Source organism: Amblyomma maculatum, chromosome 1, assembly GCF_055883805.1.
Source record: "Amblyomma maculatum isolate TAMU_Amacu chromosome 1, ASM5588380v1, whole genome shotgun sequence".
NCBI classification, from domain to species: domain Eukaryota; kingdom Metazoa; phylum Arthropoda; class Arachnida; order Ixodida; family Ixodidae; genus Amblyomma; species Amblyomma maculatum.
This window is the reverse complement of record NC_139344.1, coordinates 259,424,637-259,437,563: the sequence shown is the minus strand read 5'-3', so window position 1 is coordinate 259,437,563 and position 12,927 is coordinate 259,424,637. Positions and strand designations below refer to the sequence as shown.

The 12,927-nt window shown below is 42.8% G+C and overlaps 1 protein-coding gene across 1 annotated transcript in view; it reads right to left on the bottom strand.

Annotated features, from left to right (window-relative positions):
• Sec15 (exocyst complex component Sec15) overlaps window positions 1–12,927 on the bottom strand; it is a 27,093-nt gene extending 14,166 nt beyond the window's left edge. Inside the window, exons 1-15 of the mRNA XM_084591020.1 lie at window positions 12,684–12,927; window positions 12,059–12,224; window positions 5,484–6,056; window positions 2,345–2,391; window positions 2,107–2,227; window positions 1,966–2,037; window positions 1,686–1,889; window positions 1,510–1,619; window positions 1,311–1,422; window positions 1,166–1,245; window positions 1,036–1,093; window positions 904–976; window positions 734–840; window positions 285–426; window positions 148–221 (exon numbers count right to left, since the gene is read on the bottom strand). Of these exons, the coding sequence (XP_084447146.1) occupies window positions 148–221; window positions 285–426; window positions 734–840; window positions 904–976; window positions 1,036–1,093; window positions 1,166–1,245; window positions 1,311–1,422; window positions 1,510–1,619; window positions 1,686–1,889; window positions 1,966–2,037; window positions 2,107–2,227; window positions 2,345–2,391; window positions 5,484–6,056; window positions 12,059–12,224; window positions 12,684–12,802 (2,058 nt within the window). The 5' untranslated portion in view covers window positions 12,803–12,927. The remainder of the gene's footprint in view (window positions 1–147; window positions 222–284; window positions 427–733; window positions 841–903; window positions 977–1,035; window positions 1,094–1,165; window positions 1,246–1,310; window positions 1,423–1,509; window positions 1,620–1,685; window positions 1,890–1,965; window positions 2,038–2,106; window positions 2,228–2,344; window positions 2,392–5,483; window positions 6,057–12,058; window positions 12,225–12,683) is intronic.

Genomic DNA, 12,927 nt, shown 5'->3' with positions numbered 1-12,927 from the left:
GTAGCTGCTCGAGTGAGCAGCTATCTCGTAATCGTGTTGTTCTTACAAGTGAATGCAACAACTGAAAAAGCTGTAACAACAATTATGACATGCTTTGAACAGCACAATGGCCACAATAGCAAATGCATGCTTAAACTGTTTCCATACCTGACGTAGTTCCACAAAGAACATCTGCAGCACGCCCTCTTTGAAGCCTTTTACTGGTTCTGAACTGGCGAACTCTGGAAGGTATATAATGGAACTGTCAGCCTTAATTCCATCGCTGCAAAGCATTTGCTACCCACGTTCACACTGGATGACGTCCAAATTAAACTGCTGCAAGGCGCCCATTGAGATGTACTTGACATCTTCTGAAGTGAGGATATTCAGCAGAGACGTGGCAAGGTGCTGACAGGCAGTCATACAGGCAGTCTGAGCCACCTTGTCCTATGTTCAAGAAGGCAAAGTTGCAGGTTCATAACTTTCACTTTTGCACATCGTCGTAGATGGCCACACTAAATGTGCCGCAATCTTGGAAGTCATTTTCAGCACCTTCAAAAATTTAGTATTTAAGCACACAAAGCTTAGAAAGCTGACATCAGGTATGCATGCATCAAATTTACATAAAGATAGATATGCAAAGTAACTTTGAACCATTTTATCTAGCTCAGGGCTAGCTTTAACAATTTTTTCTTCCCTCAACACCTTCAATAATATTTTTTATCAGTGTAGCACAACACCTACTGACACCTACTGGCAAGTTTGTGAATGCCTGGAACACATTGTTCAAGAATGCAATCAGGTCCATCATGTAGTTACTTGCTTGACCTTCAGGTTCAACCAAAAGCCAGTCATAATGAGCTGAAAGTAAAAGAAGATAACATTTAGCAATGCCAATGCCATTAGCATATTAACCTTGCTCACCAAGTTCCAGAAACTCCCCGATTTTGGCCTTTAGCTGTTCATAAATTTGGTCCTCAGCGTCTTTTCGGGCATCCTGCATTGAAATTTACAATGCCTTCTCATTTAAGCATGAATATTCATGATAACACTCACCTTAAACATTGTCCTGCCTTGGAGTTTAGCTACATGATGACTGTCACCACAATAGCGACTGGAAAAGATGTGTGAAACTTGCACACATTTCCATATATACATACATCTACACTTCTAGTCATGTACTCACTTGAAGATAGAGGAGATGAACTGCTCCAAGTACACACTGGCATCTTCAAGGTAGTTTGTGTTTATTGTGATCTGTATTAGCTATTTGAGAAGGTGTAAAAGTTATTCTCTCGATGAGACCTAACAAAAAAGAATTTTGACCTTACCTGCAGTAGACCAACATTTGGCTTTTTTATGAGTGATGAAAGGCAACCACCCAACGTTCGAGTCAGTAGCAGGTTGGTGGCTTTCCGCACCATATCCTCAACTTCTGTCTGACTGCAAGTTCATCAACAAAAGAGAAGCAATATCCACACCTAATGCTGGAATTTCTTTTTTTTTTTTTTTTTTTCATTTCGCACAAACCTGACATTAAGGTCTTCAGAGAACTTCAGACATTCACGAATAAACTCCTTGACTTCATCAAAGATCCCTGGCACAAACCGTGAAAATGGAAACTTCTTTGGGAAAGGTGCCTAGAAAGCAATAACTTACAGCAATAGATACTAAAAGATAAAAAAAAAAAAATGGATCACACATACTTGCTCCAAGGCCTCATCTCGAAATGGAAAAATGGCCACTACTTTCTGATACTCTTGTTCTGTTGCAACTTCAATAGGGTGATAAGAGTCATCATCAAATATGCTGCGAAAAGTCTGAACACAGTGCTTCATGAGAATTTCGTTGTAATGCTCTTGGATCTCAAGCAGCAAGTTGTGCACTGGGTCCACATGGTATCCGTAACTCTGCAAAAATAAAAAAACCAAACTGTGAGACTAAAGTTTTTCCACGGAAGTCAGTGTTCCTCTAGGTGAGCCTCACCCGTAGTGTTTCACTGAAGAGAAGAATGAGCTTCTTAACTTCAAGCATCAAGTTGGCTTCTGTGCAGTAGGCCTGTAAGCAAACAATTATCGAACGCACTGTCTCAAACTAAACAAAAACAAATAACAATATGTTACTCACTGAGTGTGTCCTTAATGCAACTGTTATCTTTGACAAGGCATTCTCCCAAACTTGGTCTAAGTATGCTTGATTCACAAGGCCACTTGCTGTGTTGAAAACATGGTCTTCAACCACAAAAAACCTGAAGGAAATAAAAGATCAAAGGATTATCATTAGCTTAGTTACTACTGAAATACAGGACCAGTACTAGTTATTGAATATACGACAGCAGAGAATTTTTGAGGCTAAAAAAACTCACCCAACAATCTCAGCAAAATATTTACGATATCCATCACTTGTTTCATGCTGAAAATGATGCAAATAGAGCCAATGAAATCGGGCATATCAGGGCAGAGGAGTGACTCAGTAAACAATTACCAAATCAGCCCAAAATAAAATTCATCACACAATCTACTAACAAAAAAAAAATCATAATTACAACACTAATGTGAAGCACTGCTAACAGGCACAAATATAAATTATTCTCTTACATGAAGCTATGGCATTAATTTTTGGATACTGTTCACAGCTCCACAAGTAATGTTACCTAGTTTGTAAAAGCAAATAAAAACTAAGTTGCGTGCAGCAAAACCTAGCCAAGTGCCAAGATACCATATCAGCAAACTGTAGTGCCACCATATAAAGATGACAGCTGTTCTTTAACCTTTCTTGCACTCTGTTGGCAATACAGTTTGGTGTGTGCCACTATATAGATGGCATTTACAAACACAGGTAGATGCAAGAGCACAATGAATTCGGTTCTTCTGTTAAATCCCATCCATGAATAACTGAGTATTTCCAATCTTTTTGGATAAACCAGGCCAGTGCTGTCCCAGACATGGCACATTGAAGAAAATCCAATGCCAGAACTCCCTACTGCCTGAAATTTTCACACTAATAAACAAATGAGAGCTGAAGAAGTGTACAGTAGTGGGCAAAAGTGGTATACAACACTCAGCCAGTGGCAGAGCTCGAGAAAACTGCATCCCAACTTTATCTAGCAACAGCTATCTAAGATCGAGACAATAGTGGCGGTGCCCCATTTTGTCCACATGCATATATCGATGTCGCTGTCCCTTACGCTGTCGCTAGATGGCATTTTTATGCAGTTTTCCTGAGCTCTGTCACTGCCCGAATGTTGTATACCACTTTTGCTTACTGTACATCACTACTCACAACAGTGATACAAGGATATGTAAAACAGCATTTCTATGATATCTGAACAAATTACATTCACAATTTTCATTACTTATATGAAAGAGCGATAATAAGCACTTGTAGCATTGTGCAGAAACATGAAAATGATAAGACACATGAAAGTTGGACTGAAATTAAAAGATGAACTGTGTTCATTCTACAGCTTTCATTCCGGACTTCTTTCAAATATCCTTTCAAGTAGACTCCATGTTTGTTCATTGCTCCCTTGCAAGGTATACATTCCTTGAAGTCCTCATGCTTCTTCCTTAATTCCACCGTTTTCATCACTTTCATAAAAATGACATAAGCTCTCGATCAGCGCAGTAAGTTTAGCATCACTAACAGGTGCAGATTATGTCCTACCCATAATCAACTTTCACTCTGACATTGCACTTCCAGGTACAAAGACAAGCAGCCAGTACCCTTTTTAACATATATTAAAAATACATCTGCGCACCTGTGAATGCCTAGGTGCTCGGTTAACTAGTATTTGCATTCTGCTTCAATTCAAAGGAAGCCTTTAAAAGCAATGTTTCCATACAAAGACAAACCACCTTTGGAAGTGACTTGGTTAATTGGAGTTGAATGTGTGTCTCTGTAACAAACAAAGGCTCCTGGCATACCATCATCAAAACATATTTTACAAAGAAACCCTTTTTTTACACCAGAAGACACACATGCTCAAAGCCACATATGCTTAGACGTGTTGGAAAGTTTATCCCTCACTGCCATTTGCAAAACAAGACAAAAGTCACAGTAAACTTCAAAGGAGTATTACCAACCAATTTTTGGGTGCATATTTTATCCTTTTCAATGATGCATAAGGCATTAGAAATGTGCGAATACTCGAAATTTCGAATAAGAAGAATGGAATATGTTTCTTTATTCAATTCGTATTCAAAAACTGATATTCAGAATTTCCGAATACACCGAAAATATTTTAGTTCACCATGCTTCACCGCAATGCTTGACTGGGAAGATAGTACAGTGAAGCATCCTCAAAATGCGACGAGGCAGTTTTGTGAAGAGGGACCTTTTCTTCTGTGAAAAGGGCCTTCCCGAAAGTGTGCATACTGGATGAAACAGGGAAAAAACATTGTTCTTACTAGGGTTTCATCTCAAATGCAGATGACCATTGTGCAGGTATTCATCAGATGTGTAACAAAAAGTTTGACAGTTTTTCCAGGTACATTCTATAATTTGAGCCTTCGGTTATTTTGGCTTTTTTTCTGGTCGCCTGAATGCAGAATTAACTATACTTCGTCTCACAAGATATCTGCAGCACTGCGAAAAGGCAGAGGAATTTTTGCAATTGTGCTCCTAAGTGCCTCTTGCCCCTGCGCACTATAATAGAGAATTGTGCTCCTACTGTCACCCCCGGCCAATTTAGGGGGCGAGAGGCACGTAGGAGCACAATTGCCTATTGTAGTGCACTTGATCCTGATTGGACCGGGGTGCCTCTGCCTTTCCCAGTGCTGCAAACATCTTGTGAGACGAAGTATAGAGTTTGCTGTATTCAGCAGCAATTTGGCATCTCCATGCCGTTCCATAGTGTTCTTTGTGTACATAAACAGGTATACGGAACCCTGCCCAAAATTTACACTCGATTTGTCATTGTATTTTATTTGCAAATACCATGTGAATTTAATGTTTGCTATTTTCTCATTTTCCATTCTTTTTTCACTGATCAGATAATTTATATTTGAAAGAATTTTTTTTTTCTCATATTCATGTTCAATTCATATTAGAAAATTTCAATATCTACACACATGGTTAGTATAAATGAGTTACTGCGAGGTATCTACTTATGACAGCTAAATAATTTATTTAATTTCTCTCTCACGCTCTCTCAGTTATGGTTTCAACAGCCAAACGATGGCTAACATAAAAGTTTGTTTCTTCATTTTAATTCACTACAATGATAAAGACAGCCTGAGTCAGGAGCCGGAATGATAACGAATAAAGAAGCAGCAATTAGTTTTTTTCATGCCTCATGTTACCTACATGGAACTTTGACATCAGAGCTGTTGAAGCCAAAACTAGAAATGAGTCTTGAAGCAAACAGCCCATGGTGATTCACGTAGAGTACTGCCTTACATATCACTCACTGCAAAGAAAAAAACCATGCAACCAAGACTAGATGTCTATACTCCTTTAACCAAAACAGAAAAAGAAAGTATCTGTGGTCAAAAATGACGCACCATGTTTGTCGGTGGCTGCAGGGCAAGTCGAGCTTGGTGCTTTCGTTGCTGCCGGTAATAAGCCTCAAAAGTGTCCCGCGCCCCAAGCACACTATAGATGTGATGGCAGCGGTACACAGGTGAGAAATCTACCAGGTCCTGAGCGCTCATATCTTCATCTTGGTCCAGTTCTTGCTTGTATCCCTGACTCAATGCCACCTCACCAATGCGGCCCGAGTGCTTGCGAATGTTCTCGAGGAAGTCCTTTAGCTCAGACAAGGATGCCTCCTTTATACGGTCACGGAGACGAGGTATGCAGACGGCCATTGACTGAGCAAACCGGTGCTGTGATACTCTTGGCAAGTAAGTGTGCTCAAGCTGTTCAATTGTCTTTAGCGCAGGGTAATACCGACGTTCCTTCATTTGTTCCGTTAATTTGGCATAGACATCAAGCACTGGCAGGCACACGCTTAGGCTCCCAATTGTACAGGCAATATTACTTTGAATGTGACCATATTTCACCAATTCATCAGCCCTCTGTAGAACACGTTTTGCCGTTTCCTGCAGCTCTTGATCTGTTCGAGTTACTTCATTCTGTCAGAAAAGAAAAAGCAATTTTTGCATGTTTACACCACTGCGAAGCACAGGGCGGAAACATCAGCACACAGAATTGTAAGGTCACACGTAAAATCACACGTCAAAAGAAAACACATAATGCTGCTTTCACAACCAAACTGCAGCTACACCATCTTCCAGAAGCTGCTTGCAGCACTGTGAACACTGCAGAATCCTCAACTAGCAAAAGTGTTTTGACCTTATTCACCATTCCTCTGTAGCACTGAATAATGGCCAAATAAGAGTGTCAAGTTCACATGCTTGATTCCCAAGTGCCATGTGTTCATCCAACCTATTTCAAGAGTTGAAGCAAATTAGCCTCTGCTTAACCAAGAATCATGCACATGCATTGCTTCTACTGTCAAGGGCTTTCTGATTATTGCTCCAGCAGTTGGCTTCAGGCTATCTTATCCCCACATCTCCAATTTTAGGAACTGCTGATGCTGTTAAGTAATAAAACTGAAAATTTTTCAAAGTTTGTTGCCTTACTTCAGAATTAGCAAAGGCACAAGATGCTTTGGTTGACATAGCAGAAAATTGGTACTCATGTTCCTGCTTCACCTTGAGTGAGAAAAGAAAATATCACAGCCATGCATGCCCTGCCATGTAAGGTCTTTATCCTAGTGTTTAGTGAAATGTAGCAAGTTGCACTTCATAAATGCCACCTCACCAGTTCTAGCAATGATGACATCAGGGCATTAGCTCTCAGTCCCAACAGAGCAGTGTACACTTGGCATTCAATAATGGCGCTTCTGTGCAGCTATCAGTTTCACAACTATTCATTCAACAGCAATCGAATGTCTTTCCCTGTTATCTGCCTATTTTTTCATGCACATATCTACCCGAGATGCTAAGGATTATTTATTTATTTGTTGATCTGTTTGTTTATTTCAACCACAGGGCTTACAAAAGCATTGCCGAAGGGAAAGGTAGAAATAAAAAAAAGCGAAGAAAACAAAAAAAAGGCAGCAACAGCACTTATCAAAAACACAACGTATGTTGCAAAATACGCAACAGATTGGCTGTAACAGATCACTGCTGTTGCACCAACTTATCTAAAGAAAAAAAGGACAGTCATACCCCACATAATGAATGCCAACTGTGAGCAATAATCATAAAAAAAAATTTAGAGGGTCTCTTAAATGTCTCTTAAAAGGAAAAAGGCGAAACGCTACCCTTCCTCTGCTATCATTTCCCTTTTATCGTTTGCCTCTTGTCGGCATTCGTTGCAGTGCTACATATAATTATAATTGGTTTACAGGAAAAGAAAGGCGCAGTATCTATCACACTTTCTCCGGCAAGTGTGAGTTTGGACGGTACACCATCGCCCCTGTCCCCGTGGCGTTCCTTGACACGCGTTCAAGTGTGGCATTGCAGATGGCAGGGACGCATCCCGCCTCGGCCAATCAGAACGCCGCAAAAGCGGGACACACTTTGTCCACGACAGCAGGAGCCCCCCATTAAAGGCTTTTGCCTTAATAAATAAAATATGTTAGTAAGTGCAATGTAATAGCAATGGTTGCTGGTGACTGCAACCAGGGCAGCAGGTAAGCGATTCCAGTCATGGCAGGTTCTTGGCAGAAATGTTTTGGCGAGGCATGGCAACTTTGTAATGTAGGTCGATAAGTGTAGAAACATGACTGACATGTGCGATCAGGCATGATCTGAGTGTTCATTATGATGATAAATCTTATGAAAGGCCGCCGCAGTGGCTTAGTGGTCAGTGCGCTCGACTGCTAAACCCAATGACAAGGGATCAAATCCCGGCCGCGGTGGCCACCTTTCAATGGAGGCAAAAAGCAAGGCCCTGTGTATTGTGGATACCATTGCACGCTAAACAATCCCAGGTGGTCAACGACACATGGCAAAACAGAGAAAGTGTATGCACAATTCGGTCAGGCATAGGTAGCATGTAATTGCTTTTTCAATAAAGATGGTGCCAGTGAAAAGTTCTGTTTAAGATCCCCAAGCATGCAATTGGCTTTGGATGTGCTAACATGACTCTTCCAGAAGAAATTATAATATGCATATTTCAGTTTTGTGTTTCGCAGCGTTCAGTTCCATTCACCAAAGAAAGTACTGAGAAGCGATATGCAGTCAGCCTAAAATAATGTCACATCAGAAACATAAGATAATGACAGATTACACGGTCGTCGGCAAAGAGACAGATAGAGCTAGAAGCACAATTGGGTAGTGATTAATATAGATCAGAAAAAGTAATGGAGGCAAGACAGATCCCTGAGGAATTCCTTAATTGGATGGTTAAGGTAGTAGATCTCGTAAACGATGACACTTAATGGGTGCACTCAGTCAGAAATGCAATTATCCAGTTAAGTACAAGCGGCGGCAAAATAAGTTGGGGCATACGACAGGTGGCAAAGATCAGATAAAACTGCATCGCCGCGCCACCTGACATTGCACTTCTGGTGTCGAAACATAGCAGTGCGCACGTGCGTCCTTCCATTCTCGAAAGCGTGTTCTTCCTAGCTTGCAGCGTACAAGCTGATAGCATGCAGCGCTTGACACCAGGGATCGCGTTGCTAATTCCCTAGACCACGCACACAGTTTGGCAGGGTGAAGCGTATGTTGCTTGTTTGGCCAACATAAGAGAGATTTCACATAGTTGTGAGATTACTCTGCTCATATTTTGAACATTGCTGTGGCCTCCAAATTGAGCGGACGCGCATTCCATCGATAATGTGTGGGCGCCATGAAGTCGTGGCTGCCTAGAAAAACTTGTCCAGGACAATACCGGACACACTGTGGAATAGTGAAGAGAGGAAAGTTCAAGCTAACCGAGAATATGAGGTGTGACACAAAAGAAACGAGACTAAATGTGTAGCTTGAAAAAAAACAGTGGAATTGTAATGATTGAACAGGTTTTCAGTAGTCAGACTGTTAATCAACACTGCTGCATTGAAGTACTAAAAAGAAATTGTGAAAAAAATTAGGAAAAAAAAAAGGTCACAGTTGGGGAGTGATGGATGCCTGTTGCACGCAGGGCAATGCACCCGCTCACACGGCCCTATCTGTCAAGCAGTTTCTGACCAGCAAAACATCACTGTGATGGAGCATCCTCTTCATTCACCTGATTTGGCTCCATGAGACTTTTTTTTATTTCCTAAAGTTAAATCTTGCTTTAAAGGGAACCCATTTTACCTCAGTTGAAGAGGTTCAGGCAAAAATGGAGAATCTCCTGAAGAGTCTTCCAAAACCCTCGTTCTAGAACTGTGAACAGCAGTGGCAGCACCGAATGCAGAAGTGTGTGAATGCTGAAGGAGACTACTTTGAAGATGATAATGTCACAGAGAACCGATTCTGTAAGTACAATAATTTATTGGACCAGCCGTTTTTTTTTGTGTCAAATCTCGTATGTTGTCTCGCTTTAGAACTTTATGCCTAGGAGGATGTAAGAGATCATTTCCACAGGCGATCATACCACCCGCTATACTAAATCAACAGGGGACGCTGAAGACACATTTCATTGATGCTATTTGTGTGAGTGTGTGTCACTAATTGCTGCTTTCGATTTTGTTCTTTCATGTTCAACCTATGAGCACGCCGATATCGGCATGCGTTAATATTTATCTAGTATACTTCGTATCACCTGTTAAGTCGACCTTTAGGCTCAATGCCTTTTCGTTTTCGGTGTGCTCATGTGTACTTTAAGATCACACGATATGATTGAACCGAACTGAGAATGCAAAGAATGGAATAAATTTGTATGCCGCACTGGTTTGTCACTGCGACACATAAAATATGCCATCTCTTTAATCAGGGAAAACCGAGCAGCGCGCGCGCTTCGCTTTCGCCGTGCCCCGCCGAATTGAATGCGTGGCATAGTGAATTAACAAAGTGACCCCTCGTGCGAAGCTTCGCGTGTAATCAGCTCGTACTCTGCAAGTGAAGAAAAAGACACTTCTGCGAGATTGAAAGGACGCGCATGTGGACTGCTATGTCTTGACACCAGAAGTGCAACGCCATGCGGCGTGGCGATGCAGTTTTATCTGATCTTTGCCGCCTGTCATGTGCACAGACTTATTTTGCGCTGGCTGTACAAGACTATACAGTGGTGAGCAGCCTTGTACAGAGTGAGCTGACGGTGCTCCAAGGAGCAAGTCAGCTCTATCTAACGTCAGGCCATGGGTTTGAATTAAGCGTCCTGTGCGTATGCGTGGCCAAAAAAAAAAAATAGTGCCTGCTCGTGGGTTCTCAGCTTCATTTGCGCTAAGTGCTTGCGCTTCATGCCATCAGGTACGTGCTTAATGATATGTAACAGCGGCCAGAAACCCAACGCATTTCGCGCAAATCACTAAGCGGCTAGGCAAGTGCAATGTGATATCGGGTGACCGCTCGGCTCAAAAACAAATTTTGCAAGTGATAGCGGGTGATCGCGCGGTTCACACAAGCACCAGGCTAAGAGTGCGAGAACTGGGCCTAGTTGGTTTCTTGGTATCTGTTTGCCGCTGGCTGTACAAGACTATACAGTGGTGAGCAGCCTTGTCCAGAGTGAGCTGACGGTGCTCCACGGAGCAAGTCAGCTCTATCTAACGTCAGGCCATGAGTTTGAATTAAGCGTCCTGTGCGCATGCGTGGCCAAAAAAAAAATAGTGCCTGCTCGTGGGTTCTCAGCCTCGTTTGCGCTAAGTGCTTGCGCTTCATGCCATCAGGTACGCGCTTAATGATATGTAACAGCGGCCAGAAACCCAACGCATTTCGCGTAAATTATTAAACGGCTAGGCAAGTGCAATGTGATATCGGGTGACCGCTCTGTTCAAAAACAAATTTTTCAAGTGATAGCGGGTGATCGCGCGGTTCACACAAGCACCAGGCTAAGAGTGCGAGAACTGGGCCTAGTTGGTTTCTTGGTGTCTGTTTTCGTCTTGCGTTACAGGCGTATTGTTTGATGGCATATTATTGGACTGGATTATCAGCTATATATGGACACAGCATTTGGCATCCGTACAGATGTAGGAACTTGACTTCCTCCACGATAAAGCACAGGGGCGGCAAGCGGTGAGTATGCAGGAACGCACTTGCGACTCGCGAAGGACGCGCGACAGACAGTCGCATGCGACCAGAGAGCAATCGATGTTCACACTTGCGAATGCGACTTGTGGGTTGCTTTCCACATCGTGTCTACCTTGACTGTTCACCACATAGAGTAAAGCTAAATTACGTTCACGTCAGCTGAGCCGCTGATTGGTTTAACAGTTTGCGACCAGCAGTCGCGCGACTGGAAATCGAGCAGTGCGCGAACGGCCCGCGACAGCCACTTTTCGACCGATGCGACCATTTGCGACTGTCGCTTTTCGACGAAAACGGTCACGCGACCGCTACGGGTTGCAAGTGTGAACGGGCCTTTAATCCGCTATCACTCGAGAAACGCGGTGGCATCACGACGCTCTGGCAACCGTCACAGCCTCACAAATGCAACCAGTGTGACACTAGCGGCATGAAAGGTACTCGCAAGACGGGGGCTGGAAAAGGAAGCAATGAGCAAGAATCCATCTGATTTGCCGTGCATGCGTATGGGACGCATAGCTCAAACCCAGAACCTAGGTAGATGTCACTGACTTGCTCTGCAGAGTGCCGTCAGCACGCTCTAGACAAGGCTGCTCACCATTGTACATACTGTACATACTAGCCTTGACATGGTGCTATCATAAAAATGTTTAGTCAGTTGGTTAGTTTGAGAGGTTTAACATCCCAAAGCAGCACGGGCTATCGGGGGGGGTACTGTAGTGGAGGGTTATGGATAATTTCGACCACTTGGGGTTCTTTAATGGGCACTGACATCGCACAGAACACAAGCACCATTACTCAAGCCTCCCCACAGTTCTTTCATAACAATGATACTGCTGCTGCTAAAATAAATATGACAAATATTCACAATGCTGCACGCAAATATGTGGGCTGCTATGTGTCTACCTTAAGACACACAACAGCATCCAGGCAAACAGCAAAAAAAACAGACTTACTTTCAGTTTTTGTGCTTTGCTTCGTACTTGCAAAAGTTCTCGGATGCAGTCAATAAAACCCTGGTAGTGGAAATTGCACATTTTTTCAATCTCTCTGTCGTGATCACTGATGCGAGCATCCAATTTTTCCAGAAATTTTTCGTGTTCGTCTCCATCATAAATGGCCCTGTGCAGAGATGGCAGAGAAAGGAATGAACTACAGTTCCTAGTTTATGCACAGGTTCTATAATATACCCAATATACCTACCAGAGCTTGGATCATACGCACACACCCCCTTTTTGAAGGAACTGCCCGAAGCCGGTGGCAACACAGATATTGCATGCATCATGACATTTGAGTCAGGAAAATTCTCGATGAACTAGCTACGATATCAAATGAAGTAACAATAGCATTCTGAGCAAGCAAGAAGGTGTAGCCTTAGGAAAGTACGTGAGACATTTTTTTTAGGCGATCCATAGGTGAAATCAACGTGCAGAGCAAGCGCTCCTTATCAGTGAGCATCTGCATTACAACGAAAATGTAAAGGAGAGCAGCACGCACGCACACACAATCAGGCCAGGCTGAGAATGTTTCCAAATAATGAGCACACCACAATGAGAAGTTGCAAACTTCCAGAAAGTCTACCTGAGCACCAATCCGACGCTGCTCGAGTCGCTCGTTTCGAGCTCGAAAAGAAGATGTTCATGTTCAAGCCGTCCGGTTGTGCATGACTCCGCAGTTGTGTCAGCTTTGTTCTCGACCATCTGATCAGGTCAATAAAAACTATTCACTCATAAAGATGGGGCCGACTCAAAGGAAGTAGAAAATTGCAGAAACGAGACCACCACGGGGCAGCGACGGCAGCGACGACGCGACGACGCCGGCAGCG